The following is a 27,706-nucleotide window of genomic DNA, read 5'->3' on the forward strand; positions in this document are numbered from 1 at the left end:
AGAAGACAAGCGTGAGTACTGAGCAGAATACCACCACGGAAGAACCAAGATTGCCTGGGGATTCTGGGGATAGTAGCAGTGAGACAAACTCTGGAAGAAAAGGTTCAAGCACCCCTCAGAAAACAGACGCAAGTAGCACACATGCTAACACAAGGGCCTCTGTGGAAGTGAATGTCTGCAGTCTGAAAGATCAGCCCACACAGCCTGAAGATGTAGAAGTAAAACTGAAGAAAACCGAATCGACTGAATCCAGGGATGCCAAACGGCCCGTGCAAGAGATGCTCGGCGTGACTCGGTCACCTGGACGTGCACAGCATGTGCAAACCCAGGTCAGTCTGGAGGTGATGTACCAATCAGTGGCCACCAGCCCCATGACTCCTCCCGAGGGCTCCGGGGCATTCATTTTTCCAAGCACCTTTGGAAAACTCGCCAACAAGTGTAGTACAGACGTAGCCGAGACCATACAGACCAAAGATGCCGAGTTGCAGGTGGGCTTGCAGGTGGAATTCCGTTCGGTTGCCACAGCTCCCATGAGCCCGCTTATTCTGACCGCACCTGAGGTTATCCCAGAGCCGGAACCACGGATCGGGGTGGTGGCAGATGAAGCTCCAGAACCCGTGCAAGAGGTGAGCTGGGACGAAAAGGGAATGACTTGGGAGGTGTATGGTGCAGTGGTGGAGGTGGCAGTGCTGGGTACGGCCATCCAGAAACACCTGGAGAAACGGGTAATGAAGCAAAATCAACAACCTTCGGCCTTGCCTGCTCCGACAGATGTCCTGCCAGCGGATCTGACTGAAACATCCACAACGATGCCTTCCAGTCCTCCCCCCATCTCAGACCCCGGTGAAAGCAGCCCGGCCAAAGAACAAAGTGAGGAAAAGATAGTGCAGAGCGGCAGGCGTCGACCGAATCATTTTCGCCGGTGGTTCAGGAACGTCCGGCGACCAAGTTGTTGTTCAAGACCGCGTCAAGATGAGGAAAACTAAGAAAGCCATGACAGTCGAAACAATCTTAATAGTCCGGATGAGACAATCTATCCCAGCTTTGAGCACTTTGGCCATGCACAGGGCTGGGATTCGTTCGATAATATACCCCTTTAACATTCTTAAGACATTTAAAAAAGACACTGCGCCACAAGAAGCCCCTATAGGGATAATCATTTTTGGTTTAATTTGATACTCAATTACAGTTGTCTTGATTTCTTCTCGCACTTTGACTTTAAAAATGCTCCTTCCAGCTTTGTTGCTATGAGTGTATATTTGCTTGCTTCTGTCAAGACCGTGTTACCCTGATGTTGTTGTGGTCAGTGAGGATCACTTTTAAAGTGCCCTTTTACAATATTTTACACAAATATTTTAACTTTTAAAATTTATAAAATTCAAACATGTATTTGAATTCACCATGTATATTTAAGGAGTGGTAGAATACATTTATAGAGTGACAGTACCAAGTACTGTGCATTAGACTAAAACGACCCTAGAAATTCTTGGTGTTTCAGGCAACATGTAATAGATGATGTCTCTGATTTTTTGACAGTGAAATGTTTGGTGTTCTTTATTGGTTTCAGATTCTTCTTTTTCTATTGGCTTTTATAACCCTGTAATATTAAATGGATTTGTCTCGTTTTTGCAGGTCAGTTCAGCACACCCGTAACGAACACACCTTCAAGCCTTACATTCTGTGTGATTTGTGACTGTTGTGAGAGCTGTAAAGTGAATAGTTTTGAAATTAAAATCATCTCTTCAAGGGAAAAGCAAACACTTGATTTTGTCACTCATTTTGATAACATGAATTTTATTTGAGTAAAATAGCAAAAAACATAATTTTTGAACATATAATAATACACCATATATAGACAGTTTACGATATATACACCCTGGCCACCAACTTTAGCAAGATATTAATTTTTTAATAAATTTTTGCTGGCTTTGATCGCATCTAAACTAAGCAGTCTAGTGCCAGGTAATATTTGGTAGAGTACACCAGCAGTTTTATACTTTAGTTTCATTTGATGCAGTTTATGTTTTTGTTCAGAGACAGAAAATAATAAAGAATTCCACTCTTCTGCACAACAAAACTTTATATGAAGTATTATGAATTGCATGTGGGAGATTCAAAAAGTTCAAAAACTTTAATATGAAAAAAGGATGATGGAAAATTATAACAAAAATAACAAAAGGTAAAATTAGGCTTCAAAGACTGTTTGAATTACTACTTGTTTTAGTGCATTGAGAATGGTTCTTTCCCAAACATCAACTCTTACATTTCAAAGTGCAGTGAGAATTTGAGTCTTTTCTCCTTTTTGGCAGAACCACATATAAAATGGCAGACAGGTGTAGGTCACAGGTTGTATGTTAGAGATGGAGGTTGAGTGTTAGAGATCAGTGGTGTTTACGGAATGGTTTTCAAAAGTGAGACCGGGGCTGTCTGTACCTCTCCTCTTCTCTCGCTGGGCCAATGCAGCACCCAAAGGCTCAATGTATGGAGATTCACTCCTGTCATCGTCATCCTCCTCCTCCTCTTCTTCCTGAATTGCCTACCGCACAACAGAAAAACATAAGCACTCAAAAAAACCAAAGAGCTTATAAAGACTTCAAATGCATTTGTGTCCCCTGCATTTATACTTTTGCAACATAAGTTGAAATACTGTGGAGTCCAAAAGTCTGCGATCACACTGAAAATCTTCAGGGTTTTAAAAATGTTTAGGGTTTTGAAAAAAAAGACACATTTTAATAAAAAGAATATGGGTTCGTCTCAATCAGTTCCCTATAGCTCCTGAGCTCGTTAATCAGTATATCGTGTACATGAAATCGGGCACTGGTAAGGACAGTAAAGGACGATGCCTCACTACATATTGGGACATTGATGACTCTATTTGCGGCGACGTGACAACGTCTTCATTGTACAACATCATTACTGGTATTTATGAACAACAGCAGAGCTGATATCTTTCTGACATTATTTGTATCTTATTTGTATATCTTATTTAAGGGGAGGGGGGGGGGGATCTGTTTCATGGATACTGAGCTTTTTACACTGTTAAAGACTGGATTCCCATCCTAAACATGGACAAAGTTTCCAAAAAAAAAAAAAGTTGGACGTTTGATGGAGTAATTCTGTGCCAAAAATACTCCTTCTGGTTTCTCACAAGTTTCTGAAAGGTTTTTTTCGAGTATGGGTATATGTGACGTCAGATGGGGCGGAATGTAAGGGCCCGTACGGGCTCTTCTCCCGGAAGGGCGCGCGCGCGACTAGAGCGAGAGAGCAAACGCTTTAGGGAAGCCGGCTGCGCTGCAGTCACAGGACTTCACGAAATCAACAATGTCCCCAAAGAAGTGTGTTTTTGGTTGTCATGGCAAGACAATTATGTTTTTCCGGAGCAGCAACGGAGTTGTGCAAGTGTTTGTTTGTTCCCTGAATTTCGGCGACGATGGTTTATAAACAAGGTACAGTTCAACTCTGGATTTGTAGCTCGCCTAATGCTGAAAGATGGAGCAATCCCAGCGATTAAGGTTCACGGTCGTGTGTTGGTAGCAGGCGGTGAGTAAAAATGCTTCAAATGTATTTGTGTTAGCTATCGATTCCATTGTTTTTCCATGTAAACATGCATAGCCCCCAAAAGAAAGTTTCGGAAAGACTTTGTACAGTGTATCTTTCTTTATCTTTTCAGAGACTTTTCAGAGATATGAAAGATGCAATACTACTCTATAGGTACTCAAGATTGACATGAGATTGACTGAAAATTAGTGTTTCACCCCCGCTTTAAAGTTCACTATGATAAATACTTTGCTTGTTACATATACGTGCAACATTTCAGCCATGAATAAATTATATATTTTAGCTAGATTGTTTTCATCACCTGTCTAATGATGTATGTTTATACTGAAATATAATAAAATAATGGTTTTGGTTTAAAACCATTATAATGGTTTATAAACTTTTCAGGGAGTGAACATTTCAGTGTGATTGATTCTGTGATTGAGACAGCCCTTAAAATGGCCGACTCCCTAATCAGTGCCCTGACTACTGAACTAGGGAGCTGATTGAGACGCACCCTAAGAAAAAATTTATTTCTGTCATTTCTAATCAAATAAGTGACAATGTGCACGTCTTTGATCTGATGTCAGATGGTCAGATGTTTTTGCTTCCTCTTTGGATCTTCTCAAGTTTATGTAAAAACGGATGATCATGTGCTCCAGCATTATTTGAGGAGTGCATGCAGTTTGAGATTTGCTGTTTTTAAAGCAAAAAAAAAGAAAAGAAAAAAGAACTACACTTAAATACTAACAAAACTTCCAATGCATTGCTTCATTAAAATTCTGTTGATTTTCACTAGTGGTCTCAGACTTTTGTACCCCACTGCATAATAATAATACTGTAATAATAATTATATTAATTTTAATAATAAATGTACCATCATTGGCATAGTGTCTTTCTCTGTCATGGTCATATCAATGTTGTAGTCCAGGGAATTAAGGCTAAAACAGAACAGACACAACAAACACATAATCAGAATCTCACAAAGTAACTCTTCTTAAGTCATACATGACATTATGGAGGTGAGAAAGTTACCAGTAGAGACATTTTGGACCAGTTGGAAAATCAAAAACATGCTTCATTTACGATGTGGTATAGCTTAGTGTGATTCTAAGATGGGTCATCAATGTCATCACATCGTTTAACTAAAACTATTGCTGGTAAAACTAACTACTATTTCCCATGAGATCAATACATACAGATGTTCACAGTATTGTTTTTAGACAATTGGCATATCTTAAAAAGATTTTGTAGATGCAATAATGTGGGCTTCCATGACGAGATAAATATGCGTGCAAACACTTTCAGGGTAGGTCAATGTCTCTCACCTTTTAAAGCAGAGTCAGTTTTTGAATATGCTATTTGGTATCATATTGTCCCGATTATTTTAGTGCATCACATTTTACCTCCTATTGTCCAATGTAAATATATACAATCACAAACTGCCTGATATATTATGATATATGCTATACTGTATTATGCAACTATAATAAGCATACGTTTTATAAGTTTTATACTTTAAAAATAAGTCACTTGGCCAGATAAAGTTTGTTGAATAATTTCAACTTAGTTGAAGTGTACTTTGCAATATTCGGTTTCAAACTCAAACAATATAACACTGAATTAAGTCATGCTTTTAAAGCTTTACTAGAAACATCTATAAGTAAATAATACAGTAGATATTGTGTAGACAACATATCTGCATAATAGAAGTAATGTATACGCACCCGGACAAGGATGTATTAATTTAATCAAAAGTGACAGTAAATACAATTACAATGTTATGAAAGATTTCTATTTCAAATATATATGTTTCTTGTGAACCAAATCAGCATATTAGACTAATTTCTGAAGGATCACGTGACACTGAAGACTGAAGTAATGATACTGAAAATTCAGCTATGCCGAATAAATTACATTAAAAAAATATATTCAAATAAAGAATTTCTCTGAATCTCCAGTGCTGATGTGTATAATGTACTGTCACGGTACCTATCTCTGTCTGTGCTGGAGCCATCTTCATCAAAGCCGAGGTCTGTGGCTGTGTCGATATTCATATTCAGCACTGGGTTTGCTCTGTGGAACATATATCAGACGATCTCATACACCAGCTTGCTGCTGAATGCCAGTTCAAAATGATAGTATACTGCCAGTCCAGCATTTTAGCTTGTTATTTCTGTCTCACCCTTCTTTGGTGTATTTGTTGGTTCCAGGAACAACAGGCCCGGTCTTCTGATTTTGTATGACCACTGTGGCTGCTGAGTTCATGGCTTTGGCTGCCTTCAGTTTTCTCTTGTAGCTGAAGGGTAAAAGAGACCAATACCGTTAAGTTGTAGATGGAGTAACCGGGTGCAAGAAGAGCTATTTTAAATCTGTTGAAACTAGTTAGCAGATTTGTACTGTTTGTGACCCAGACTGAGGTCCGAGAGTATTCTGTAATGCTGGCTCCATGCCTAATGTTGGTCTGAGACATGGGATCATGCAAGTTCACTGCACAGTACATACACCCTACATGACCTGCAACGCCTTCTTATCCAACTTCAAAAGCATGAATGCTAATTTTAGCAACACAAATATTACAATTTTGGCTTCAAGGTGAAATATAAACAAATGGTATACAGCAGAGACTGATAAGACTGATTCAGCAGTTCTTACTTTCTCCTGATGCACACGAGTGAGGTGGTTGTTACAACCAGAACGATCGCCAGGGCAGCCATCAAACCAATCATGATGAATACCTCTGTCTTGAGTTCTGTAGACTCGTTAATGTTTGTTGACTGTTAACGAAATAGAAAAACTGTAAAGTTTACTGTCTTGAACAATAACTTTGGCCATCATGGTTAACTTTTGGAATATCATAATTCATCAGGTGTTTTGAAAAGAGTATTTTTTAGTTACTTACAATGCCAGTAAATCCAAGCTCAGTTAGTTGGTATCCAAATTCCCGATAGACCTCCTCTGAATTCAGGATTGAGGTCACTGCATCGTAGTCCAGAGCTGTGCCATTTCTGAACACGAAATATGCCTCCAAAACGGTCGTCTCTTCAGCTCTGCAAAGAACAAATTCTGTTTTCACTGTATGGAAAATGGTATATTTTTCACAGTACTTTTAGTTTGAGTAATTTCCTTTTGTCATGTCAAGTCACTCTTCTATAGCGCTTTTCACAACACACATTGCTTCAAAGCAGCTTTACCATTGATGTTAGGAAATTATTTTTATTTTAGATGGAAAAAAAGCGTTTTTGATTGATTTATTTCTGTTGTAAAAACTTTATTACATTTCAAAATGTAAAAATGCATGTAAAAAAAAAATATTGCACAAAATGAAAACAATAATGTAAATATTATTATTATAAGTGTGAATCAAAAAATTTAAAGCGCATTAAAAAAAATAACAAGCATGATTTCATCTCTTAAATGTCTTAGTGTGTGTTTTGGTCATAATTTAGACTTTTTAAAATCTCATTTTAGCTTTTTATCTCATAATTAGGGCTTTTAATCATAATTTAGATTTCAAGTCATAATTTTGACTTTAAATCCAAAATGTTGAATCTTTATGTCAGAATTTTTAAAGTCATAATTTCCACTGCTCATCTCACAATGACTTAGCATGTCATTTATTAGACTTTTTATCTAATAATGAGGACTTTTAATATCATATTTTCAACATTTTATCTTTTTATTTGATATCATGTTCATTTTTTATATCGCTTTTTTTTTGCCATATATTTAAGTTTTTAGTATGTTTTTGTTATGTTTTTCATCTAATATGTCTGGTTGGGAGAGTTGTTAGAGTTGGGAAGTGAGGCGGTACACACTCCTGGAAGGGCCTTGGAAGGGCAGGTCACTAGAAAGCCGAGTTTGTGTGTCTCACGAGCCGAAAATCTCTGACTCTTCTGTTCAGACAGGGGAGCTCGAATTTAGTATTGTTATTTTCTTTCTTATGCATGTTATTTTTATTTATTATGCATATGTTTTGATTATTCTATCAATATTGTTATATCTTTTCTATGCAAAGCACTTTGGATTACCATTGTGTATGAAATGTGCTATATAAATACATTTGCCTTGCCTTACCTTGCCTAATATTTATATTTTATTTTATTTCATTTGCCAAAAAATATTTTAATAGTTTTAGTTAACGATAACAACGGCAGCGTGAACATTCTTTAAAAAGTTTCCTTTTGTTTTCCACAGAAGAAAGAATGTCATACAGTTTTGAAAAGACATGAAAGTGAGTGAAGGATGACACGTTTTTTGCCTATAATCGATAAATTCTGAAAACAGATATTATAGTTATCCTGGCTCTTTTTCCAAATCAAATATAGAATTCTCTGTAATTATGCGATATATGGAAACATTTGCTTAATAACAGTAGTACTGGCAAGACAGGAAATCTACAGCGAGTTTTGAGTCCCCAAAGCGACTTGGATTCATTATTCTATGATGTACACGCCACCTGCTGGATCTTACACATTCCAACATAGGAATGAAATGAAACATTCAGATGTTCCTGGCATATGTGTTTTGTGAGTTTACTGTATGTATATATGTATAAATGGGGATGTGGGTCATGGAATCTTACCGTTGAGAACGAGTCTCACTATACACATTAAAGAATTCCACCGTTGCTTTTGTAGCACTTGTCAGAATACTGTAAGAGATAAATTACACACATTTACTTTTTTGGCCTGAATTAAAAAAAGAACAATAATTCAATAAATAAATTTTAATCATATATTTCCTTACTTTCTGATCCTACCCAAATTGTCATTGACTTCCGATACAGGTGCATTAAATCTGAGATTGACTCTGTACGATTGGTCAATTGTGAGAAGCTGCAAAACAATGCAATTAGAAATTGACCAAAACAAGCAAGACTGACTGACAGAATGAATGAATTGTTGGGGTGAAAATGCCCTACCTCAACCACAGAGGTGGAATTGAGACCATCAGGGTTAGACGCCCGCACCTCCACCCTGAATTTCCCTTTTTTATTAATATCCATTCCTATGTTGGACCTGGACATTATAAAGAAAGTTGCTTGTTTACCTCGAGTTAGTTTCTTTGTGCGTTTACAATCACTTATGTCCTCAGTGAGGCGTAAAGCAATAAATTAAAGGGATAGTTCACCCAAGCAGATAGAGCAACCATTGACTACCATGGTATTTTTTTCCCCTACTATGGTAGTCAATGGTTGCTCTATCTGCTTGGTTACAAACATTCTTCAAAATATCTTCTTTTGTGTTCAGCAGAACATGTGGAACAACTTGAGGGTAAGTAAATGATGACAGAATTTTCATTTTTGGGTGAACTATCCCTTTAAATTCCCTAACCATGGCAGGCGCATGGACATTCTGACTGTTGCACATGTGACAATTTCTATCTTCTGATTCTGTTTTGACTTATTATCAGCCGTCAACATGGACAAACTGCATGATGTTGAAAATGTGTTGCATCGCACCACACAACTTACAATAACAGGTTCCAAACGCTACTTTCTTACCTTATATGTGTATTGAAGATTCCATTAGCATCTTCTTGAGCGGGCGAGTCAGCGGAGAGAAACGGACTCTCTGTGAAATTCCCTTCAGTGCTGATAAAGTCCACCTTGGTAACTGTAAAGTTGGTTTTCCTGTTATTTTCCGCTGTGTCTCTGTCTTTAGCCTTAAAAGGATAAGAGGAAATAAACACAAGGAAAATACTATATGGAGACTTAAAGCATTCTGACATAACAGTGGATGAATGCATATTACGGTACAAAGAGTGACAGATATAAAGAGACCTCAAAATATCAATAAGTCAACTATCACACTTACATAAACTCTGGCGACAGATGTGCCCACCTCTACTTTTTCAATGACGACAACTGGAGAAAAAGAAATATGTAAACTTTTTGAAAGCACAATATACATTTACTTATACATTAATGCTTTAATTCACATTAAAAAAGGTCAGGATTACATTTTTTTTTAAATATAATTTTGTTTACCAAAAAAATCCTGCGTGACAATGAACTCTGGGGCATTGTCATTGGTATCCACAATATTGATAGTCACAATCCCTATAAGCAGGTGAACAATATTTGATTAATATTTCATGCACTCAATATTAAAGGTACTAGTCAATATGAGAAAGGAGATGCATCAAAAAATACATCAAAACATGTAAATGTGATACGTTAAAATTGAAGGAATAGAGCACCTAAAAATAATAATTCATCCTCATGTTGTATGAGTCCTGTTTTTTCTTCATTTTTAGTGTTTGAAATCACTGATGACAAATGTGTGCCACATAACCGATCATGGTGTAGCAAGTTTTTTATATACATATGCAGCCAGACACTAAATATAAGAAGCTAAATGGAGCAAAAATTGAAAATGGAAATTATCATCCCACGTGCTTTGCTCCATGGAATAAAGAACATTTTGGAGATGAGCTATTCCTTCAACAACAAAACAAGACAGCACATTTTTAATGAAGGACAGTAATAAGCAACAGAACACACCTTCAGTACTGTCCCTCCCCTTCTCAGTTTCCAGATCCACCACCATGGCATTCAAGAACACTTTATCACATTTCTCATAGTCAATATCGTAACTACTAATGGCTATCACGTCGCCGTTACGCCCAACTTTGAACCACTCCTCTGGACACGGCCCTCTGGAGCCATTGCACTGGCATTCACTAGAAACCAGCTCATATTCTAGAAGGTGTGTGGTGTCCACATCTTTGCCTTCGATTGTGCTCAGAGGCTCTGGCAAGCTGCTGTTCTCATTTACGTTCATGGTCATGCTGGATGGGAATACAGGTGGAGTGTCATTGACATCGTCCACTATCACTTGCACTTTAATAGTAGCCTTTCGCTGACCCAAGTCTGAGGCCACCACAGTCAGATTGTAAGTCTTGCGGTCACTTTCGTAGTCCAGCTCAATGGCGGGATCCACTTTGATGTCGCCCCTGTAACCTTCACTGAGGGCCTCAGAAAATAATATGAAACTCCCAAAACTACCATCAGTGATGCTGAAAATGATGCGGTTATTGAAGTCTGTCTGGTCGGCATCGCGAGCCAGCAAAGAGCCGACCAATATGCCTAAAAGGGACGACAAGAAGTGTCGGTTTTCACTAATCACGTAGGTCTTGAAAATAATTTTTAAAGATGTGGAAATGATTCCTAAAAATCGTAATGGAACAACAATCTACTTGCCTCTTTCACTTTCCTTTACATGAAAGGGTTTGGGAGCAGGATCCAGGTACTGTGGAGAATTGTCATTGACATCCTGGGGAAAACAGAAAAAGCTCATTAATTATACTGTATTATAGCTATATTTCGAAATCTGTATATGTTTAATTGCAAAGTCACATCAATAACTGGTCCAATTCAACTTAACTATATTTCTTTTCAAGAGGCACTTACATGAAGTATCATAGCTACATCTCTAAATGTATAAATGCCAGATTCTCACCTCAACGTTGATGGTCACAATTGCTGATGTGGACAGGGATGGTGTGCCCATGTCTGAGGCGAACACCATCAACTTAATAACACCGTTTAGAACAGGGTCCATGGCCTCACGGTCCAAAAGACCATTGTTTTTAAGCAAACCGGAGTCCGGGTCTATGGTGAAGTTACTACTGAATGGGCCGTCCTCAATGTGATACTGGATTTGGCTGTTTGGCGTACTTGGCTCATCATTGTCTATAGCCTATCAAAAATTCAAAAATAGGTCTTTGAAAATAAGGAGACTTCTATTACAGGATAGTTACATGGATAAATGTGTCATACAGGACATTCACACAATCTTTTTCCATCATTTCAGATGTCTACGCTGCTTTCTCAATCACAATTACATTCATAGTCACCTTGATTTGAAGCGCTGTATTATTGTTCTCTTTTACATAAGTCTCATAATTTTCTCTGTTCATCTCTGGTGTCTGATCATTAACATCCTTAATGTCAATCGTCACAACAGTGCTACCAATCTGTCCGGCTGAATCTATGGCCTGCAGGGTAGGTGAGTAGGAATTGATGAGTTCCCTATCAAGGCGCTTTCCATTTTTTACATAGATAGTTCCGTTTTTTGGATAGACATCAAATAATGACTTCCTGAAAAAATAACACAAAAAGAAAATAACATTTGAAGTCATCTTTATCTTTTTTATGCCCCAGTATGATTTACATACATTTAACCTTGAACAGTCACAAATTTAGCTACAAACTTGCTATGACTAAGCAACAGAATAAGTTTGGCTAAACCAAATGATAGCAGGCTGAATATTCGACATACATGCTTTCTGGCATCAATTGGTAAGTGATTAGGCCATCATCCAAGGCATCTGCATCGGTTGCCTGTCAAAGCAGAACATTAGTGAGTACAAGATACGATGAAACTTACTCACCATGACAAGGTCAACTGAGTAAACAGAAGATGCACTTACATTAATGGTAGCCACAAAAGTTCCATCTTCACAGTGTTCATCAACTGTGGCGTCATAAACACCATGCTCAAACTTAGGAAAGTTGTCATTTGTATCAGTGATGTTAATGGTGACAGAGGCCATAGAGGTGAAGTCTGCACCGTCATCTTTAGCAATAATCTGGGAAGATATAATAAAGCATTAAAAGTGCATGTTTTTTTTTTATCATTTTGAATCAAAAGTTGATGGGTGAATATGTCATTATTCTACTACAAACAGGTTTTCTGAACACTACCCCTGTTTGACATTGTTTTAGAAAATAGATAGTCTCGTCCAAAACTCGCAGCATTGGTTGAGGTTATAATACGAATAGCTATTTTTGCTCATTTTGACTTCACCAATGAAAATAGTTCAGTTAAAATGTTGTGAACCATAGTGAAATTCTATGCAGTGAACACAAAGACTGAAACATCCAATGCTGTTATACTAAATTTTCTCTTGAAATAATATACATTATACTACTTGCATAAAGTTAATTGTTGTTGTTTTATGGCTGGTTGCAGTCATAATTGTCATAGAGTTTAAAATAATCAAACATTTTCTGGTTTTCAAGAAACAGTCTTGTATCATTCATATCTGTCATCACTCTAAAAGTAATTGATCTTAAGTAGGCAAAGTCCATTTCTCTAAACTGCGGTAATTCTGGCATCGACCAAAGTACCAAACTAGTTATCTTATTATCTTATGTGGTTAATCTCCAGAGACACACCTTCATATACATACCTGAACAGACATTACTGTCTTCTTCTCATAATCGACAGCGGCGGGATCTTTTATTGTCACTTGTACAGAAATGTCTCCCAACCCAGAGCTGGGACTGACAAGGAACGCATCCTTATCGGGTCCATCAAGTTCCAGAGTAAACCTGGCATTTTGCCCCTGGATAACAAATAAGTTAATTGTCAACAAATAAAATAACATAATTTGAATGAAACTAAAAAGAAACACACACACACACACACACACACACACACCTGGTTTCAATGTTTTATGGGGACCAGACATAATGTTTTTATACTGTACAAACTGTATATCAGCCTATATACTAACCCTACCCCTAAATTTCATGATTTGCTTAATTATAGCGCCACCAAGTGGCGCAGTTCCACCACTTTTTTTTGTGTGTCCTCATTTAGTTTAGGAGTTATAGACATGTATATGTTTGAACACATAAAAATGACCCACACTTGACTTTGATTGCATTTTTTGCCACTTACAATCAAAATTTTAAATTTGGCTCGTGACATTTGGTCAACCCGCTCTGATTCCGATTTTCCTATGGTGGTCTGGTTTCATCTCGATCAGACTAACGGTTTCAAAGATATTCGCAAAAGTTATTTAAGCGCTACATTACAAGCAACGTTGCACAAACCATAAGGCGAAACCTAGCATGTTTGGTATGGACTCGGCAAGGATTCAGGAATCTAAGGAGATTACTCCCATGAAAATAAGTCAACCACATACAAAGTTATAAGCATGTAAATGTTTTTTTTTTCACCACTAGGTGGCGCTGGTCCGAAACTCATCCGCACCAGTAGGTGACGCCGCGCCGAAACGCAGCATGTTGACTCAGGTAATGCTTGTGATGATGTGTACCAAGTTTGGTCCGAATACGATAAATCATTGCGGAGATACAGACTGAAGTCTATTTTTGCAAGCGCTACATAAAATTTGTTTGCACGTTTTTCAAAAACACTTTGATGAATCGAATTGAATACCATCTGGTTAAATTTTCGTGCAAATTGGATAAACTGTCTAGGAGGAGTAGGATTTTTGCCGGGAAAATCTGGCAGGAAAATTGCCACTAAATAAAACTTTATTTTGTTTCTAACCCTTATGGTTCAAAAGTTATTAGCATAAATGTGAGTGCTTCCTTGGACAGTTGGTGGCGCTAGAGGGATTGAGTTAGAGACTCCAATTTTGCTATGGTGACAGTTGAGACTGTCCTCTATCTGTGTGGCCAATTTCATAACTTCCCCGCAAGCGGTTCTATGGGCTGCCATAGACTCCCATGGCGGAATAATAAAAAAATCGAACGATTTCAATCGGTGCCTCCGCACCTTCGGTGCTTGGCCCCTAATGAGTGGTAATCAAATTACAGTTACATCAGACAGTCTGCAAAAGCATCCTAAGATACATTTCTGCTCGGAAGTTTCAGACCCCTTGCCCAATATGCACATTTTTAATAATTTTTACAAAATAAGTGGGATCTGGGATAATAAAAATTGCATGTTACTTTTATTTAGTACTGTCCTGAATAAGCTATTAAATATAATAGATGTTTACATATACTCCACAAGTCAAAATGACTGAATTTATACAAATAACCACATTTAAACATTTACCCTTGCATCTTAACTGTCTGTCATTACCTGGATGATCCACTACTGTTTTCCTGTTTCATGTTAAGTAATTTGTCTGGGTAATTGCGACTTTTTATCTCACAATTCTGAGATAAAAGGTCACAATTACCTTTTTTTTATTTGTATATTTTCATAACTTCCCTGCAAGTGGTTCTATAGGCTGCCATAGACCTCCATGGTGGAATAATAAGAAATCAAACGATTTCAACAGGTTAGGTTTCAATTACAGTTACATCAGACAGTCTGCAAAAACATCCTAAGATAAATTTCTGCTCATAAGTTTCAGATAAAAAGTCACAATTACCTTTTTTTATTTGTATATTTAGTGGAGGAAACAAGTTTCCATGAAACAATATATTAAGAGTAGAAAAAACTTTTGAACAGGATGTATACATTTTTCTTAGATCATATTTTTTCACTTAGTATATATATATGAGTACAATTTACCCTGTTCATTCAATTCCAAAAGTGTACCCACCCCAGATCTTAATCTTAATCGTGTTTCCTTCTTGAGCATTTTTTCTTTTTTTCTAAGATTTTTTTGCTTCAATAAATATTGTGGGGAAAACTGATGTTGTTTAAAATAATATGCAGAGGAAAGTCCTATTTTTGGTGATCCCTTTGTGGTACATACCTTATTAGTATTCCAAAGTAGTCTAAAGTATTTAGATTAAGTTACAAAATTGTGTAATCTAACCAAATACATTACAAATTACTTTTTAAAGCATGTATTTTGTAATCTGTAGTTAAATTTTTTATTTTTTTTAAGTAACCTTCCCAACCTTGTTTATAAGCTATTTTCCTCATGGGGACCAAAAATGTCCCCACGACAAGGATTTTGGATATTGCTATCTTTGTGGGTACATTTTGTCCCCATAATGTAGGGTTTACCAGGACACACACAGATGTCTGGTTTGCTACCTTTGTGGGGACTCTCTATCAGCGCCGCCGCTCCCAATCGCATCACGTGCTCGTAGGACACCAAGTGCTGAGGAGGGCACCAAAAGAAGACCCATCCAACCCCCCGGTCTGCTTTACAAAATCGCGGGCACCATAAAGTAATTATGCTAAGGGCACCAATACGGACAGCAACGGGACTGCTCTCTATAGACTTAATGGTTTTTATACTGTACAAACTGTATATATTCTATCCCCTTACACTAACTCTACCCCTAAACCTAACACAAAACTTTCTGCATTTTTACATTTTCCAAAAAGCTAATTCTGTATGATTTATAAGCTTGTTTCCTCATGGGGACCTCAATTTAGGTGCATTCAGACTGAAGTCCCCACCAGGATAGAAAAACATGAACACACACAGACACACACACACACACACACACACACACACACACACACACACACACACACACACAGAGAGAGAGAGAGAGAGAGAGAGAGAGAGAGAGAGAGAGAGAGAGAGAGAGAGAGAGAGAGAGAGAGAGAGAGAGAGAATGTCCTCAGAAGAAACCATGCAAACGTTGTAACTACAGACCTGGTCTGGATCTTTGACTCTTATATTCAGGTCAGTTACTGCCAATCCTGCAGATGAATGCTCAGCAACCTTGCCCGTGAAGCTGTTTTTCTGTGTGCAGGAATCACCTACACACTCATAAAACTCAGGGCCATTGTCATTCTTGTCGTTAATAGAAATCTGTAGTTCTGCTACTGTGCTTGCAATAACTCCATCCACATTAAGGTTTGTCTCACTTGCCTGAAGAAGAGGAAGAAAAAAAATGATATATCTAATATATGTATAAATAAATATCATTGCTGTTTAATGCTAATCACTCTGATATCATGATAACAGGATGCCATTACATTCAGTAGTCAGTAAACTAACCTTTATGTGCAGTACTACAGTAGCATCTATATCCAGTAATTCCTCACGGTCTAACTCAGTTTTGACAGATATTTCACCAGAGCTTTCTTTGATTTGAAACACATCTGGTGCATTAGTACCTGCCAAAATAATAGAGACAAAAGTCAAGAGTTGCCTAGAAAAAACGGTTTTATTCTACATAAGGGTGATCCTCAAAGCGGCTGCCATATTATGATCACATGACCAGTCAAATACTAATGACTATATCTTAATCATGAGTGACAGAATGAATGGAGTATTTTTAAAAGGACAATTTAGAGACTGTTTACACTCACTTTCAATGCTGTAGCGGATCGGGTCGTTGATCCCAGTATCTGGATCTCTGGCTCTCACAGTAAAGACTAACGTACCCTGAGATGGAGCATATGGTGAGAGGGTCAAAGGTGAGAGGTCATTTATGTATATTACACCAGTGGATCTCAGATGTTTTTGCTTGGGGATCTACATTTTACGTTAGACATCAAGGGGTGCTCAAACACAGTACCAAAAATGTTTCGCTTACAAAGTTATATTAAACGTCCTTAAAATCAAATCATGAAATGTATTAATATTACTTGAACCTCATTGAAAAAAGTATTATAATATGCCCAATTATTAAGGCTGAAATTTTTGTAAAAACCAAAGCAAAAAATATATATATATTTTACATATAATTTTATTATTTGCATTTAGTGGTGCACATATAGAGAAGCACAGCATTACACAATTACTTCTAAAGGGTTTGTTCACCCAAAAGTTCTATCATGAATTACTCACGCTCATGTCGTTCCCAACCCTCAAGATTTTCATTCATCTTTGGAACACAAATGAAGATATTTTGATGAAATCTGAGAGCTTTCTGTCTGTCCATTGACAGCTACGCAGCTACCAAACAAAAAACAACGAAGCTACTACTTTGACGCTTCAGAAAGTTTATAAAGAGATTTGAAATTGAGCGGTATAGTCCAAAATTTTCTCACTTTATAAAACGAACAGAATTAATTTAGGCATTTATTCACATATAAACATTCATCAACTCACACATCAGTTATGATAAACAGAAGCGCAAGCATGTTCGCTTGACGTGCAAGAACCAATGAGGTTCATTCTTGTGTTACGCAGCACGTTTGAGCTTCCACAAGAACCAATGAGGTTCATTGTTGTGTTACACAGCACATTTGAACTTCCTCAAGAACCAATGAGGTTCATTCTTGTGTTACACAGCACATTTGAACTTCCTCAAGAACCAATGAGGTTCATTCTTGTGTTACGCAGCACGTTTGAGCTTCCACAAGAACCAATGAGGTTCATTCTTGTGTTACGCAGCACGTTTGAGCTTCCACAAGAACCAATGAGGTTCATTTTTGTGTTACGCAGCACATTTGAGCTTCCACAAGAACCAATGAGGTTCATTCTCATGTTACGCAGCATGTTTGAGCTTCCACAAGAACCAATGAGGTTCATTCTTGTGTTACGCAGCATGTTTGAGCTTCCTCAAGAACCAATGAGGTTCATTCTTGTTTTACGCAGCACATTTGAGCTTCCTCAAGAACCAATGAGGTTCATTATCATGTTACGCAGCATGTTTGAGCTTCCTCAAGAACCAATGAGGTTAATTTTTGTGTTACGCAGCACATTTGAGCTTCCACAAGAACCAATGAGGTTCATTCTCATGTTACGCAGCATGTTTGAGCTTCCACAAGAACCAATGAGGTTCATTCTTGTGTTACGCAGCATGTTTGAGCTTCCTCAAGAACCAATGAGGTTCATTATCATGTTACGCAGCATGTTTGAGCTTCCTCAAGAACCAATGAGGTTCATTCTCATGTTACGCAGCATGTTTGAGCTTCCACAAGAACCAATGAGGTTCATTCTCATGTTACGCAGCATGTTTGAGCTTCCACAAGAACCAATGAGGTTCATTCTTGTGTTACGCAGCATGTTTGAGCTTCCTCAAGAACCAATGAGGTTCATTATCATGTTACGCAGCATGTTTGAGCTTCCTCAAGAACCAATGAGGTTCATTCTTGTGTTACGCAGCAAATTTGAGCTTCCACAATAACCAATGAAGGTTTATTCTTGTGTTACGCAGCACATTTGAGCTTCCACAAGAACCAATGAGGTTCATTCTCATGTTACGCAGCACATTTGAGCTTCCACAATAACCAATAAAGGTTTATTCTTGTGTTACGCAGCACATTTGAGCTTCCTCAAGAACCAATGAGGTTAATTTGCGTGTTACGCAGCACATTTAAGCTTCCACAATAACCAATGAGGTTCATTCTCGTGTTACACAGCATGTTTGAGCTTCCGCAAGAACCAATGAGGTTTATTCTTGTGTTACACAGCACATTTGAGCTTCCACAAGAACCAATGAGGTTCATTCTTGTTACGCAGCACATTTGAGCTTCCAAAAGAACCAATGAGGTTCATTCTTGTGTTACGCAGCACATTTGAGCTTCCACAAGAACCAATGAGGTTCATTCTTGTGTTACGCAGCACATTTGAGCTTCCACAAGAACCAATGAGATTCATTCTTGTTACGCAGCACATTTGAGCTTCCACAAGAACCAATGAGGTTCATTCTTGTTACGCAGCACATTTGAGCTTCCACAAGAACCAATGAGATTCATTCTGGTTACGCAGCACATTTGAGCTTCCACAAGAACCAATGAGGTTCATTCTCGTGTTACACAGCACATTTGAGCTTCCACAAGAACCAATGAGGTTCATTCTTGTTACGCAGCACATTTGAGCTTCCACAAGAACCAATGAGGTTCATTCTTGTGTTACGCAGCACATTTGAGCTTCCACAAGAACCAATGAGGTTCATTCTTGTGTTACGCAGCACATTTGAGCTTCCACAAGAACCAATGAGGTTCATTCTTGTTACGCAGCACATTTGAGCTTCCACAAGAACCAATGAGATTCATTCTTGTTACGCAGCACATTTGAGCTTCCACAAGAACCAATGAGATTCATTCTTATTACGCAGCACATTTGAGCTTCCACAAGAACCAATGAGGTTCATTTTCGTGTTACGCAGCACATTTGAGCTTCCACAAGAACCAATGAGGTTCATTCTCGTGTTACACAGCACATTTGAGCTTCCGCAAGAACCAATGAGGTTTATTCTCGTGTTACACAGCACGTTTAAGCTTCCACAAGAACCAATGAGGTTCATTCTTGTGTTATGGAGCACATTTGAGCTTCCACAAGAACCAATGAGGTTCATTCTCGTGTTACGCAGCACATTTGAGCTTCCACAAGAACCAATGAGGTTCATTCTTGTGTTACGCAGCACATTTGAGCTTCCACAAGAACCAATGAGGTTCATTCTCATGTTACGCAGCACATTTGAGCTTCCACAAGAACCAATGAGGTTCATTCTCATGTTACGCAGCACATTTGAGCTTTCACAAAAACCATTGAGGTTCATTCTTGTTACGCAGCACATTTGAGCTTCCACAAGAACCAATGAGGTTCATTTTTGTGTTACGCAGCACATTTGAGCTTCCACAAGAACCAATGAGGTTCATTCTTGTGTTACGCAGCACGTTTGAGCTTCCACAAGAACCAATGAGGTTCATTCTCATGTTACGCAGCACATTTGAGCTTCCACAAGAACCAATGAGGTTCATTCTCATGTTACGCAGCACATTTGAGCTTCCGCAAGAACCAATGAGGTTCATTCTCATGTTACGCAGCACATTTGAGCTTCCACAAGAACCAATGAGGTTCATTCTCATGTTACGCAGCACATTTGAGCTTCCACAAGAACCAATGTGGTTCATTCTTGTGTTACGCAGCATGTTTGAGCTTCCACAAGAACCAATGATTTTCATTCTCATGTTACGCAGCATGTTTGAGCTTCCACAAGAACCAATGATGTTCATTCTCATGTTGCGCAGCACATTTGAGCTTCCACAAGAACCAATGAGGTTCATTCTCATGTTGCGCAGCACATTTGAGCTTCCACAAGAACCAATGAGGTTCATTCTCATGTTGCGCAGCACATTTGAGCTTCCACAAGAACCAATGAGGTTCATTCTTGTGTTACACAGCACATTTGAGCTTCCACAAGAACCAATGAGGTTCATTCTCATGTTACACAGCACATTTGAGCTTCCACAAGAACCAATGAGGTTCATTCTCATGTTACGCAGCACATTTGAGCTTTCACAAAAACCATTGAGGTTCATTCTTGTTACGCAGCACATTTGAGCTTCCACAAGAACCAATGAGGTTCATTTTTGTGTTACGCAGCACATTTGAGCTTCCACAAGAACCAATGAGGTTCATTCTTGTGTTACACAGCACATTTGAGCTTCCAGAAGAACCAATGAGGTTCATTCTTGTTACGCAGCACATTTGAGCTTCCGCAAGAACCAATGAGGTTCATTCTTGTGTTACGCAGCATGTTTGAGCTTCCACAATAACCAATGAGGTTCATTCTTGTGTTACGCAGCACATTTGAGCTTCCACAAGAACCAATGAGGTTCATTCTTGTGTTACGCAGCACATTTGAGCTTCCACAAGAACCAATGAGGTTCATTCTTGTGTTACGCAGCACGTTTGAGCTTCCACAAGAACCAATGAGGTTCATTCTCATGTTACGCAGCACATTTGAGCTTCCACAAGAACCAATGAGGTTCATTCTCATGTTACGCAGCACATTTGAGCTTCCACAAGAACCAATGAGGTTCATTCTCATGTTACGCAGCACATTTGAGCTTCCGCAAGAACCAATGAGGTTCATTCTTGTGTTACGCAGCACATTTGAGCTTCTACAAGAACCAATGAGGTTCATTCTTGTTACGCAGCACATTTGAGCTTCCACAAGAACCAATGAGGTTCATTCTTGTGTTACGCAGCACGTTTGAGCTTCCACAAGAACCAATGAGGTTCATTCTCATGTTACGCAGCACATTTGAGCTTCCACAATAACCAATGAGGTTCATTCTTGTGTTACGCAGCACATTTGAGCTTCCACAAGAACCAATGAGGTTCATTTTTGTGTTACGCAGCACATTTGAGCTTCCACAAGAACCAATGAGGTTTATTCTTGTGTTACGCAGCACATTTGAGCTTCCACAAGAACCAATGTGGTTCATTCTTGTGTTACGCAGCATGTTTGAGCTTCCACAAGAACCAATGATTTTCATTCTCATGTTACGCAGCATGTTTGAGCTTCCACAAGAACCAATGAGGTTCATTCTCATGTTGCGCAGCACATTTGAGCTTCCACAAGAACCAATGAGGTTCATTCTCATGTTGCGCAGCACATTTGAGCTTCCACAAGAACCAATGAGGTTCATTCTCATGTTGCGCAGCACATTTGAGCTTCCACAAGAACCAGTGAGGTTCAATCATCAAATTCTAAGGAATTTGAAAGTTGTGAAAACACTATTGTGGACTTTTTCTTTTGCTATTTGAGCAAATGGGAACAAAAAATATATATTTAATGTAGTCTCTCTTTCACTGCAATAGAACTTCACCAACTATGACGACTTCTGCTTCTAAGAAACCCAGAAATATGGATTAGTTTTACAATCTCTTTATGAACTTTTTAAGGCGTCAAAGTAGTTGGGTGGAATGTCAATGGAGGGACGGAAATCTCTCAGATTTCATTAAATACATCTTAATTTGTGTTCCAAAGTTGACCAAGAGTTTGATTCGGAACGACATGAGGGTGAGGAACTAACCTTTTAAAACAAAAAATAAAAACAACTCACCACAGCTGAATGCTCCTCAATAGCAGCTAAGTTGGGTAAATTCAGAAATTGTGGGTTGACATCTGGCATATCTTTAACCGTAATGAATGCAATTGCTGATGAGGATTGAACCACATTAGGTTGATCATGTGTTGGTCCACCACCATCCTGGCAAAACCAATGAACACTTAGCACATAACACAGTAAATGTATGTAGGCTAAATGTAAATTTTTTTTTTTTTAATTTTCTGCATTTTCTGCACACAGATATTTCCCTCAATCATTTTCTAAAAACAGCCAATCACTTACCTAAATATGATTACTTCATAAATAAATACTCACAGATGCATTGATTCGTATCTGATAGAAAGGGCTTTTCTCAGTGTAGTTTAAAGTTCCCTGCAGGATAACAGCTCCATTGATCTCAGAAATTGAAAACAGCCCTTCATTCGGTACCACCTAACACAAACATACTGTGTTATAAATACAATTAGAGTGAGACGTGAGAGTGAAAATGTAATTCATGACATGGAAGGGAACATACTTCATCAATTTTGTAAGACACAATAGAAGCTGTGCCAAAATCATTATCTGTGGCGGAGGCTCTGAACAGTGTACTGCCCACAGCAACATTCTGAAGGAGGGAATAGGAAAACATCATATATAAACGTGAGAAAAACATCTCAAACTATCCTGAAAAAATCAACTGAAAACATTTCTTGAAGATCTCTCTTTGCTCAGAGACTGAGAGTAAAGTTAAATGGGAGCAGATTAACCCAGCTCACATTCATACAGGATCAACACAATCGCAGCTTGTAAACCTCGACTCCTTTTAAACGTCCCTGCCCCTTTAAATTTTAATTTAAAAATATTGTTATGCATTTTAAATACCTGGGTATGATTATAGATTCAAAATTACATTTTAAGAAACATATAAAAAAGGTTTATATAGAGCAAGCGCAATGATTTTTAGGAATATTAGGCATCAGTTACCTTTGGCTCCTACTAAACTCTTTATGCACACAATGATTTTTCCGAATTTATCTTATTGTGCTACAAGTGTAACAACATTGAAACCATTATATACTCTTTATAAACAAGCTATGAAAGTTTTCGATAAAAAAACAAGGAGTTATCATCACTGCATTATCATCAGAAATGATAAAAGTTTTTATTCTTTGCAGATTTGTGTTGGATGTATAAATGAATTCATGATCTTGCGCCAGCAACTCTTAAACAATGTGTGACTTTCTGTAAAGACAATTCTAGGAAAACCAGGGCATCCATTAGAGGCGACAGTTCAGTTAAATTTAAGAAAACAGCCTTTGGACAATCTTTCTCATACAGAGCAGCAGAAAGATGGAATTCAGTGCCTTTTCATATTAGAGTGTACATCATTTAGTATTTTTAAAACTGAACTTAAATTATGTTTGAAGAAAAATCAATCATGTGATCATTAAAAAAAAAAGCCCTCTCTTCTTTTTCTTCTGTGATTTAATATTTGTGATGTTGTGATACGTTATTATTGTTTTCTTTTATTGTAATGGAATGCTGTAATGTTATGTAACATCATCCTGCCCAGGGACCACAGATGCAAATGAGCTATTTAACTAATTCTGCCACAACATTTGTGTTTTTTATGGTCCCTGTTAAATAAATTAAATAAACTAAACTAAATTGCGAAAGTGAAAGTGAAACCCTTTTCGGTCGTATTGCGGTGCCCGCGGAATACGATTCCCTGCAAGGGTCTGTGCAGGCCACTGTTCCAAAAAGTGCATGCATTCAGGAACAGGGTTGGGATAGGCCTCTTATAAAAACCATGGAGAGGGAAGATGTTTCTGTGTATAACAAATTCAATTTAAGATATGCAATGGCTTCAGTAGACTTACAATACTCAAGTCATATTGGTTGCTTTTATTATACGGTGTGTGTGTGTGTGTGTGTGTGTGTGTGTGTGTGTGTGTGTGTGTGTGTGTGTGTGTGTGTGTGTGTGTGTGAGTGTGTTGGCGTCTCACTTTTTGCCTCATCACTGTTGTAAAACAGTTCCGGTCAGTAGATGAGGCTGTTGTCAATCGGAAAGTTTCAACAAGCCTTTTACTTGTTTACAACAAGCTAATAATAACTGTGCAGAGTTTACAGAGTGAACTTTGTAAATTTAGCCTATAGTTTTGGAGAAATTAAATAATAAATACAATGCAACAATACAATTTAATTTATACGTTTTTCCCAACCCTAGCACCGACCATGTTGTGGAAGACATGGGGGTCAGTAAATGACAATGTTTAGAAGAATGCTTCCTTCAATTTAAGAACAACTGTAAGTTGTTGAGCAGTTACAGCATCCATATATTACACTACAGGATAAAGGGCTCGTGATGAACTCACCTCTGGGACCTCTTTGTTGTAGGGCAGACCTTGGAATACAGGTGCGTTATCATTAGCATCTTTCACCTCAATATAAACGGTTTTTGTTTCCTGCAACGGCAGAGATACATATTAGGATACAGGAAAATGAATTTTCTGACCATTGTGATGGGCTACTTTCATATTTCCAACTTACATCCGCATGAACGCCATCATTCACCACAGCCTCTATGGTTAAGAAGTCTTTTGACTGATAAAAGAAAACGCATACATACGCAAAGTTAACTGATTGACTTTCATGAAGAGTAAGTGTAATAAAATTCATAATTCCCAACTGTATTCCTTCATCTCATTTCAGGAATAGTTGGCAGATTCTTAAATTCTTACCTCTCTGTCCAGCCCACTCTTGATTCTGACTTCACCAGTCGTTCTGTTGACGTCAAAAAAACTAGCATCTGCTCCTTTGATACCATATGTTAGAATGTCTTTATCGTTATCAGTTGCATCGATTTGAAATGCCAATCGGCCTGTCAGGTAATAAATTGTTGGGAAAATGTTACATTCATGCATAGAGAAAATAATACAAAATGGAATTGATCTTAACAGTTGAGACTGAAAGGGCTGATGTACAGACCTACAGGAAGATCTTCTATTACATGTTCCAAAAAATTGTTAATCACAGGGACAGTATTACAGTACGCTGTAGAAAACACAAACGTGAACAAGCATGTGAGTCATAAGAAAGCAATTTTAAGAAAGAAAAAACAAACATTTAAGAGAACCAAGCTCTTCTGTGTAATTAACAGTGAAACTTAATCACATTGTCTTCTCTCCATTCAAGACTGTATCATTATTAGATTTGGACTTTGAGCTTGTGCAGTTATAACAAGTCACATCTTGTTGATGAAATGAAACTGACCGATTCTCAGATACTCACCAGAAGCTAAAAAAGTGAAAAGGAGAAATAAAGGTCTCCCCATGTCTGTTTGTAAGGCTGTAATATCAAAGAAACGAGACACAAAATCACAATTAAACACAAAACATTTCCACCTCGAAAAAGAGGCCATTATTTTGTGTAATGAAACAATTCTTAAAAAATAAAGCGCAATTAATAATATTTATTAAGAGTAACTAAACTGTAGTAACAAAGTAATTAATAGTAACACAATTTGTTATTTTTTATTTTTCGGGACTTCCTACATTTCAAGCTTCGGGATGGTTGAATATCACAACTAACATACAATTTTTCCTTTAGTATACCAATAACTAAGTAAAAAACAGATTTCAAATATTACTCTTTGACAACGAGATTAGATTTGTCAAGACACCGCAGTCTGTAATCAAAATGGATAGAAATCTCAGTACAAACCCATCATTCATGAAAAAGAGAATTGAAGTTTATTCCAGATATAGGCTATTGCTCTACTGAATATAAATAGTTATAATAAGAGAAACATTATATGGATGATGAAGACTTACCGTGCCCAATCTGCTCTTATAGTGCTATTCCAACAAGTGGCGTTCTTCAAATGAGGGAACAAGACATCATATATGAGACCTTTGCCTAGTGCATCACTGGCTATTACTGTCCTTCAGTTGTAAATGTTAATCATTAATAATGCAGGGGCGAAAAGACTGTGCTTAAGGCAGTCTTCTCACCCTGTAGACAGATGACAAAGCTGCTTAGTGGCACCGAAGAATCAGATCCCAAAACTGTGCTCAGAGAATGGTTTAGCGGAACAGCAAACAAATGTCACAACAGATTATGTCTATATAATCCAGTCCATTCACACATTCATTCGGCAACTCCTGAACAAACTCAAAGACAGATGATTAATGAAGGCTGCATGGAATAGAAAAGAAATGTTTTATTATACCTGAGATCATAAAAGCTACAAGAAACCTGAGGACGAGAACATGGCACATGGTGTTTATAGGACATCTATTTCCTAAGCTAACTATTGAACCATTTATCCTCAAGTCCAGGATTTATTTGCTGGCTCTTTCTTGGCATCACCCCAGTGAGCTGGACATAATGTGGCCTGAGAGATTCCAGGGCACAAATGAGTTCATCAGCTATTCAAGACCCTACCTACCCTCTGCCCGGCTCTAATGAGCCCACTCCCCTCGTGGGCCTTCATAATTAACGGGAGAAAGACAAAAGATTACTCTCCCCTGGGGAGAATCTTTACTGCTACCAAACAAAAAACAATGGAGGGACTTTCTCCTGGGACTGACAGAAAAGCTTGCATTTGTTTGTCTCTAATTGTTTGGTGTTTACCATACTGGACATGCTGTGGAATGAGGGATCAAACTAAACCCACTAGAGCCCTGAAGATCAAATAATCCTTTAGTAAATTCTATTAAGCGGCAACAACAGAAACCTATGCTCTATTTTAACTTTATACCACTGATCTTCTGTATATAAATCATTTAAATAGATCAGTGCTTTATACAATGTATACACTATATTGGCAAAAGTTTTGGGACGCCTGCCTGCACATGAATGACATCCCATTCTTAATCCCTAGGGTTTAATATGGAGTTGGCCCACCCTTTGCAGCTATAACAGCTTCAGCTCTTCAGGAAAGGCTTTCCACAAGGTTTAGGAGTGTGTTTATTGGAATTTGACCGTTCTTCGAGAAGCACATTTGTGAGGTCAGACACTGATGTTGGACGAGAAGGCCTGGGTCATAGTCTCCGCTCTAATTCCAGAGGTGTTCTATCGGGTTGAGGTTAGGACTCTGTGCAGGCCAGTCAAGTTCCTCCACACCAAACTCACTCATCCATGTCTTTATGGACTTGCTTTGTGCACTGGTGCGCAGTCATGTTAGAACAGGAAGGGGCCGTCCCCAAACTGTTCCCATAAAGTTGGGAGCATGAAATTGTCCAAAATGTCTTGGTATGCTGAAGCATTAAGAGTTCCTTTCACTGGAACTAAAGAGCCAAGCTAACCAACCTCTGAAAAACAACCCCACACCATAATCCCCCCTCCACCAAACTTAAAACTTGGCACAATGCAGTCAGGCAAGTACCTTTCTCCTGGCAACCGCCAAACCCAGACTCGTCCATCGGATTGCCAGACACAGAAGCGTGACTCATCACTCCAGAAAACACGTCTCCACTGCACCCAAGTCTTTGCATTGCACTTGGTGCATTGCACTTTTTTAAAAAGAAATTAATACTTTTATTCAGCAAGGATGTGTTAAATTGATAAAAAGTGATAGCCAAGATTTATATTATTAGAAAAGATTTCTATTTTGAATAAATGCTGTTTCTTAAACTTTTCATTGATTAATAAATCCTGAAAAAGGCATCACAGGTTCCAAAAAAAATTAAGCAGCACAACTGTTTCCAACATTGATAATAACCGAGCATCAAATCATCATA

General features: G+C 38.1%; 1 protein-coding gene across 1 annotated transcript; it reads right to left on the reverse strand.

Annotated features, from left to right (window-relative positions):
- Window positions 1-1,769: 1,769 nt before the first annotated feature.
- Window positions 1,770-26,010, reverse strand: cdhr2 (cadherin related family member 2). The gene is made up of 31 exons (XM_079839127.1): window positions 25,796-26,010; window positions 25,254-25,310; window positions 24,951-25,016; window positions 24,704-24,843; window positions 24,513-24,566; window positions 24,338-24,427; window positions 22,498-22,587; window positions 22,296-22,412; window positions 21,975-22,121; window positions 16,536-16,611; window positions 16,222-16,340; window positions 15,874-16,092; window positions 12,739-12,894; window positions 11,977-12,135; window positions 11,826-11,887; window positions 11,401-11,644; window positions 11,004-11,243; window positions 10,745-10,817; window positions 10,046-10,630; window positions 9,530-9,601; window positions 9,357-9,406; window positions 9,044-9,204; window positions 8,462-8,558; window positions 8,287-8,375; window positions 8,123-8,191; window positions 6,440-6,587; window positions 6,193-6,314; window positions 5,723-5,836; window positions 5,530-5,613; window positions 4,415-4,478; window positions 1,770-2,536 (listed from the first exon to the last, which is right to left on the reverse strand). The coding sequence occupies exons 2-31, from the start codon at window positions 25,294-25,296 to the stop codon at window positions 2,375-2,377; spliced, it is 3,912 nt and encodes a 1,303-aa protein (XP_079695253.1). The 5' UTR covers window positions 25,297-25,310; window positions 25,796-26,010; the 3' UTR covers window positions 1,770-2,374.
- Between the last annotated feature and the right edge of the window lie 1,696 nt (window positions 26,011-27,706).

This window comes from Gobio gobio (assembly GCF_949357685.1).
Source record: "Gobio gobio genome assembly, chromosome: 16".
Classification (NCBI taxonomy): Eukaryota; Metazoa; Chordata; class Actinopteri; order Cypriniformes; family Gobionidae; genus Gobio; species Gobio gobio.